At 45.3% G+C, this 8,122-nt stretch overlaps 1 protein-coding gene across 1 annotated transcript; it reads left to right on the top strand.

Moving 5' to 3' along the window:
• Positions 1-2,704: 2,704 nt before the first annotated feature.
• LOC309562130 (uncharacterized protein) lies at positions 2,705-7,489 on the top strand (the record flags this gene model as incomplete). The annotated part of the gene is made up of 2 exons (XM_082266258.1): positions 2,705-2,794; positions 6,599-7,489. 2 exons carry the CDS (start codon positions 2,705-2,707, stop codon positions 7,487-7,489), a joined length of 981 nt encoding a protein of 326 aa, XP_082122384.1.
• Between the last annotated feature and the right edge of the window lie 633 nt (positions 7,490-8,122).

Genomic DNA, 8,122 nt, shown 5'->3' with positions numbered 1-8,122 from the left:
AGCAACACTTCCTCCGAACAGATGTCCACTCACTCTCGGTTGCCCGTGGCAAGGCCCACAACTGACACTGCAGGGGGGGTATCCTCGCAGCCTCTCTGTCCCCTGGCTCACAGTGTGCTGCTCCAGTCATTCTCACAATCTCGATCTCTCTCTCTCTCTCCCCATAGTCTTCCGGGACTAAATGTCTCATGGTGCACTTGTCAACCTCTTCATTGGTGTTTGGCTGCAGCCAATGGGGAGGCAGGAGGAATCAGAGCGGGCGGCGATCTCTGCAAGCGCCGCTCTGTCCCCTTCCAGCGCTGCTAGACAGAAGGAGGGCAAGCGGGGAAATACACTGACAGTCCACGCTCGCTTCCTCCTTGTCACAGCACTGCTGCCGTGCGGGTGGAGGGAGGATTAGAGAGACCAGACATCAGCGGCGGTAGCTTCTTAGTATAGCTGGCGTGCCCACAGAGAGGGCCCTGCGTGCCAGCTGTGGCACGTGTGCCATAGGTTCGCCATCACTGGTATAGGAGATGCAGTGCTATGGGCATGGTACTGGAGAATCTCCTGAGGAGATGCAGGGGTTGCAGAGGAGTCTCACTTACCTTTCGGTGAGGCGCCTTATATTTAAAAATGGCGCCGCCCGGCACCAACACGTCACCGTGCATGCGCTGCCTGTGTGCGGCTTTCCCGAGCGGCGGCGGCGCATGTGCACTGACCGGAGAACAGGTAAGTGATACTGTGACTCGAGTATAAGCCGAGGGGGGACTTTTTCAGCATAAAAAACCATGCTGAAAAAGTCGACTTATACACGAGTATATACAGTATGTTGTATTTGTGTCTGCTAATAATGATTTTATTGTATTTTTATCAAAATATATCTTTAATATTTTATTGGGGGAGAGGGGGGGTAGTCTATATGGGGCCACGCGATTTCTATCAGCAGCCCTGAATGGGGTTGTCCTGACCATACTGTAGAAAAAGAGAAAAGAGAGGGTGCACTGGCCTAGTGCATTATCCAATGTATTTATTAGAGAAATAATGATAAAAACATATAGATGTCTACTCACAAACCGCAGAATAATAAAAACTCACCAGGCCACCTGAGTGGCTCTACGCCTGTGAATGACCGTGACCTCCGACTGAGGGAAAGGGGCCCTGCCCAGGACCCAACTGTCTAACGCGTTTCGTAGGACCAACCTTTAGTTTTGAAGAACTAAACTGCACAGAAGCTGTGCAGGGATGACGAGCCCGCACCGGAAGTGACGAGCGGGGCAGGTGCAGGCGCATTCTGGGAGAAGAGGACACAGAAGAGGACGCGCTGGCTTCAGCTGCCCACATCCAAGATGGCAGCGCTGGAAAAGAAATTTTCAAGGTAAGTATTTCTTCTAAAAGGTAAGTGCGACCCGGGACAGTTCAGAGGCTATCCATTGTGGAATGTACTAGCCCTGACTGTCCCGGGGGTATTTTTATCTAAATTTCACCCCCGTGGCTGGAACTCCTCTTTAAGGATGCATTCACAATGAATGACACTGCAGGGCACCAATGCTCCCATGCTGTGTTACCATGCCTTCATAGGTGTGCACAGTCTATGGCAGTGATGGTGAACCTTTGCACCCCAGATGTTTTGGAACTACATTTCCCATGATGCTCCTGCACTCTGCAGTGTAGTTGAGCATCATGGGAAATGTAGTTCCAAAACATCTGGGGTGCCAAGGTTCTCCATCACTGGTCTATGGCCTTAGGGTGTGTACCTCAAGGCTCAAAACACATGTGTGTATATATACTGACAGTGTCAGGAGAACAGTGGATGATGTCAGTAGGGCAGAGATTGGTGTCATTAGTTATTATTTTATTTTTTATTATTTTTTACAATTTTATTTTATTTTTATCTTTATTTTTTTCTTCACAATTTTTTTTAAAAGCCCCGTTAGTTGGTGAAATATCAAGGGTTTAAACAGGGGGAATCTGCCCAACACCGGGTTATTAGGGTGTGGGGCACACCCTAGGGCAGGGATCCTTAAACTACGGCCCTCCAGCTGTTGCAGAACTACACTTCCCATGAGGCATTGTAAAGCTCTGACATTCACTGACTTGACTAGGCATGATGGGAATTATAGTTCCCGAACAACTGGGGGGGGGCCATAGTTTGAAGACCCCTGCCCTAGGGGTAGGGGGTGTGTGTACGCCTATGCATGGCTTGTAGTACCGCACACATTTTACTATCACAAGGTGTCGGTAAGAACAAACTCCTAGGGATTGTGCAGAGGGACAGACTTAGGGGTCTAAATATAGGGAGAGGGTATTTACAGCTGTGTCCCCACTGGGGAGATGCAACCTCAACATTTGTCCGGGTGTCCCCGAGACAGCAAGTGATGGGAAATCAAAAATGCTGAGTTGTAACCAGTATAAGAATAGAAAGGAAATCCTCCTGTTCCAGTGACAAGGAAGAAGGGATTTTCCTCCCTTTGGTGAGATTACGTCTTTACTTCCTGTTGGGTCTCCTTGACAGGAAATGAAAGGGAATTTCCCCAGTGGGACATAGACAGAAAACCAAGTTTCTTATCCATTAAATATACTTCATCTCTTCATCATCATCAACATGTAATTCAAGTCACAATTATTTCCCCCACCTAGGGAGCTCAGGCAGTTCTGTATGCAGTGGTGATGGAGGCTCTGTATAATTGTATTTCCCCTCTGTGCCGTCCCCCCCCAGGTCAGGATGTCGTCCCCTCAGCACTCTCTGGAGGGGGAAGACCCGGATGACTCAGAAGATTGGCAGATATTTGAGATCAAAGCCTTGGGCTTTGAGGTAGGCTGAGTGTTCAGTGTGATTGTAAATTTCTGTATTCTATACTAAATGACCAAAAGTATTGGGACGCCTGCCTTTACACGCACATGAACTTTATCCACTTTAGCCCCGGAGGATTTGGCTGCTCAAAGACCAGGCCCTATTTTGCGATTCGGCACTGCGTGAATTTAACGGACAATTGCGCGGTCGTGCGACGCTGTACCCAAACGAAATTGACGTCCTTTTTTTCTCACAAACAGAGCTTTCTTTTGGTGGTATTTGATCACCTGTGCAATTTTTATTTTTTGCGCTATAAACAAAAAAAGAGGGACAATTTTGAAAAAATAATATTTTTCACATTTTTTTATATGAAATTCTCAAAAAAAAATGTAAAAATCAAAATTTTTTAACATTTTAGGCCAATTTGTTTTCTACTACATATTTTTGGTAAAAAAAATCGCAATAAGCGTATTTTGATTGGTTTGTGCAAAAGTTATTGCGTTTACTAACAAAGGGAAAGATTTCTGTCATTTTTATTGTTTTTTTTTACTAGTAATGGAGGCGATCTGCGATTTTTTTTTTTTACGGGACTGCAACATTGCGGCGGACAGATCGGACCCCCAACTGACATTTTTGACACTTTTGGGGGTACCAGTGACATTACTACAGTAGTCAGTGCTATAAATATGTACTGTTACTGTAATAATGACACTGGCAGGGAAGGGGTTAACTGTACTGGTGATCAAGGGGTTAAATGTGTCCCTAGGGGCGTGATTCTAACTGTGGAGGGGCGTGGCTTGTGAAGTAATCACAGAGACATGCGATCCTATATAGTTGGATCGCATAGCCTCTGTGATCACTTCAGGGAGAATAACAGACGGCTGTGTTTACATCAGCCGCCGTCCTTCTCTCTCTGCTGCGGGAGATTGCGAGTGGCCGGCAGCCATCAGAGCCGCTGGCCACACGAGCTGGCTCCCCAGCTAACGCCAGCGGCGCGCGCTTGCCCCCCTACAGTCTCCTGAGTGAGGGACGTAGTACTACGTCACTTTGCCCAGGAGCGCCTGCCTGCCGCAGTAGAACTGCGGTGGGCGGGGCTGAAGCGGTTAATGGCATCGCAGTCTTAGTCCGTAGGGTTCAATATTGAGTTGTCAAAAAATTGGTCTTTTTTAAAAAAGGCCAAATACAGCGCTTGCTAAATTTTACAGTATTCCTAGGATTTAAATTACCAGTATTTTACTAAAGTGCCCGTGTGACTCTATAAATAACATTTGATGGCAACCAAAATACCATACATAAATATTCGAAAAGGCATAGCGATGGATCGTGTGCTAGGTAAACTAATGACTGTATTATATAATAACATCAAACAACACGGTCTATAAAAGGGGACAAATTGTTATAAAAAAGTCCATCAATCACTGGTGATATACTTCAGGCAATGGATGTCCTCAATAAATAATTATTCAAAGAAGGTGCAAATGCTCTGGATAGAAAGTTCAGAATATCAATGGCTGGTTCAAATTGTGAATAAGGTGGGTCACTTACCAGACAAAGCGGGTCTTATGTGTCATACGACACTAAGACCATTCAGGCTTAAGGTTGCCCTCTCGGCAAAGATGACTTTCCCCTCTGTACGGTCCTGCAGGTTTCCCTGGGCTCCAAATACCAGTAGTAGTAAAGGCAATATATGGGGAGAAGAAAGGCTCCAAATAGCGTGATAACGTCTTTAAATTTGTTTATTTACCCATTCTTCGGGTTAAAATAGGTTTAAAATACAAAGCACACTATCCCTGGTGGTCAGCGGTGCGGGCCGCACGTCCTCCTCGCAGAAAAACGGCAGACTTCCGGCTTGCGTTCCAACTTAGGGTAGCGTGATGATGTTATGCGGTCCAAACTGACGCGTTTCGTCACTTCCGGTGACGTCTTCAGAGTTTTCTTGCAAGTTCTCTCAACTAAAGGCAAGCAAATCCTGGAATACAATTCAAGTAACACTGTACTTCTTAATGCAGTTCTCAAACAAGAACAAGAGAAATATGCATTTCTTTCACTAGGGGGCACTGCAGGGCAAAGGCTCCAGTTTAGTTTGCTTGTGGGCTTCATCGTCTACCTACTACAGTTAGGTGATTGTTGGGATACAGTAAATGATAGTGTCTGTCCTCTCTGGCCCTAATTAACAGGTAAGGTTTGTCTGACAAATTAGTTTATCTTTATAACCTTTAAATGAGTCCTAATAATGTTCTCCACCATCACAACATAACATTTCCCTATAGTCTGCTCAGTAAATTTGTTTTTTCTTTTCCTCCTCTCAGTAAAATGGTGAAAACAACATCTAGAGTTAGAAACTTTTCCAAAGAGCAATTTCTGCTGAGAACAAAGCTGCAAATTGCAAATATTGTGAGAAGAAATATTCTTTTCCAAATGCTACAAGTGTGACAAATAACATCCTGGCATGCCAGAGGTGCCCTAAAGACATTAAAAGTACTTTATGGAATGAAATGATGGGGATTAGAATGAAAGTGGGAGGAACTTTTCCCTCCAGAGTTCTCATTCCAGAAACACTGCTGCTTCTGGATCATTACATATTTAAAAAATCAAGTTTAGTTTATTTACTAAACAAGCTGCATTTGTATTTCAACTATAATGCATACAATAGTAACAAAATCTCTTTAAATTTGTAAAAGTATTCCACACTGAATTTTTTTTTTTTTTTAATTTCTGAAAATATCAATTTTTTTCCAGAAAAAAACAGGAACATTTTTTTTTTTCCTAATGGCTTCAAAATTTCCAGAAGTTTTACATCTCCAGTCAGTGCCTATCCTGTTGTACAATCATTGGTGGATACGCTGTGTCAGTGCCTGCCCTGTTGTACAATCATTGGTGGATATGCTGTGTCAGTGCCCACCCTGTTGTACAATCATTGGTGGATATGCTGTGTCAGTGCCCACCCTGTTGTACAATCATTGGTGGATATGCTGTGTCAGTGCCCACCCTGTTGTACAATCATTGGTGGATATGCTGTGTCAGTGCCCACCCTGTTGTACAATCATAGGTGGATATGCTGTGTCAGTGTTTACCCTGCTGTACAATCATTGGTGAATATGCTGTGTCAGTGCCCACCCTGTTGTACAATCATAGGTGGATATGCTGTGTCAGTGTTTACCCTGCTGTACAATCATTGGTGAATATGCTGTGTCAGTGCCCACCCTGTTGTACAATCATTGGTGGATATGCTGTGTCAGTGCCTGCCCTGTTGTACAATCATTGGTGGATATGCTGTGTCAGTGCCTGCCCTGTTGTACAATCATTGGTGGATATGCTGTGTCAGTGCCCACCCTGTTGTACAATCATTGTTGGGCATGTAGCGTCAGTGCCCACAGTTCTGTACAGTGATTGGTGGACACAGTCTGTCTCTGCCCACCCTGCTGTACAATCATTGGTGGACATTCTGTGTCACTGCCCACCCTGCTTTACAATCATTGGTGGACATGCTGTGTCACTGCCCACCCTGCTGTACAATCTTTGTTGGATATGCTGTGTATGTGCCCGTCCTGTTGTATGATCATAGGTGGGCATCCTGTATTAGTGCCTGTCCTGCTGTACAGTGATTGGTGGACATGCTGCATCAGTGCCTGCCTTGCTGTACAATCAAAGGTTGACAGTGGGTGTCGGTGCCCACTCCCACCAATGAGAAGAGAAGTAGCTGTAGCCACTCACAGCTACTAAGATCTCCAATGGCTCCACCCTAGAAGAGTCACTGCCTTTTTCATAGAACATTTGTCTCCTGTTGGCTGTCTGTTCATACAAATATTTTTTTGTCTCCCACAGTTGTATGATAATCCACCCAAACCTGAGGCCTCCGACATGGAGCGGGTCCAGCAGCTAGAAGACCACCTATGGACTTATGTGTCAGCTAGGGTGGATAGCCCGGAAGTTGTTGTGATTGAAAGTTCTGACACGGACAGTGAGTCACAGTTGGATGAAACTCCTTTCAAACCTGAGGCCTCCAATGCAGACACTGAGATGCATTTGAAAGAATCTCTACCCAACCCTTTGGTCTTTAATTCAGAAGATGGCTGGCAGATTGAAAACCACCCACGAACCTATGTGTCGGCACTGATGGGCAACCAGCAGGATGTCATCTCAATTAAAGATTTTGACAATGAGGCCTCCAAAACACAGGGTGTCTGGCATATTGAGGAGTACCAATGTGCTCATATGCCATCTCTGGCAGGGAGCCAGCAAGACCTTGTTGTGGTCCAGGTTTTTAACATGGGTGATGAGTCAGAGCTGGACGCAACTCTGCCTAAAGCGAAGGCCTCTGACGTGGATGGTGAGTCACAGATGTATAAAACTTGGCCCAAACCTAAGACCTTCTACAAGGACAGTGAATCACAGACTGTGCCAAAATCTGAGTATGAAACTTTGCCCAAATCTGAGGCCTCGGAAGCTGAGGGTCTCAATGAAGATCTAATAGAGATCATGAGGGAGTTCAACCTGGACGTCTACCGGACCACGCAGTGCCTCTTCTTCAACAGTGGAGAGGTGGGAAGCACCAAGCACTTCCTGCGTACCGGTCTGCGTCCTGACGGCTATCCTATCTGGGAGCCCACAGATGACGAGGACTTAAAGAAGAACAAACCAAAGCTGCGAGCACGGCTAGTGAAAAAATACGGTGAGGAAAATGTTGCCAAAAGATTGGCATTCCTGGAGAGTTAAGTGGCTCGCAGAGCGCGGGAACACATAATAGACAATTATGGTGGTGAGCTTGCAGCACGGTGGGCGGAATGCTGGAAACCTAACAGATGCCGCAACCGGAATATTCTACATTTGCTTGCTTTATAGCTGGAAGAATGCAGCTGCTGCAGTGATTACTCAAGATTGGATGGAACGAGGATTGCTGGAAGCTGTTGCAGTTCTCATGTTCTTTTGTTTCTTTTTGTTATATTTTTGTTATTTTGTCATTTTATTTATGAAACTCTGAGTGACAAGACAGAAACATAAAGGTGTTGCCATCGATTTGTTAATAAAAAATAATAGCGTCCTAAGCGTCATCTCTTCATTGACAAAATCTACTGTATAGAAATGTTACAGGGACAGAGGAGGGATTTGGGTATAATAGAGGGACGGAGAAGACATTGGGGTATAATAGAAGACAGAGGGGGAATTGGGGTATAATAAAGGGACAGAGGGAGGACTGGGCTATAATAGAGGGATGGAGGAGGGATTAAAGCAAAATAGAGGACAGAGGGGAGATTGGGGTATAATAGAGGGACACAGGAGGTATTGGGGTATAATACACGGATGGAGAAGGGATTTGGGTATAATAGAGGGACAGAGGGAGGATTGGGG

This window comes from Pelophylax lessonae, assembly GCF_965119305.1.
Source record: "Pelophylax lessonae genome assembly, chromosome: 8".
Classification (NCBI taxonomy): Eukaryota; Metazoa; Chordata; class Amphibia; order Anura; family Ranidae; genus Pelophylax; species Pelophylax lessonae.
Note: the sequence above shows the minus strand (reverse complement) of the source record. Positions and strands in the feature narration are given on the sequence as shown.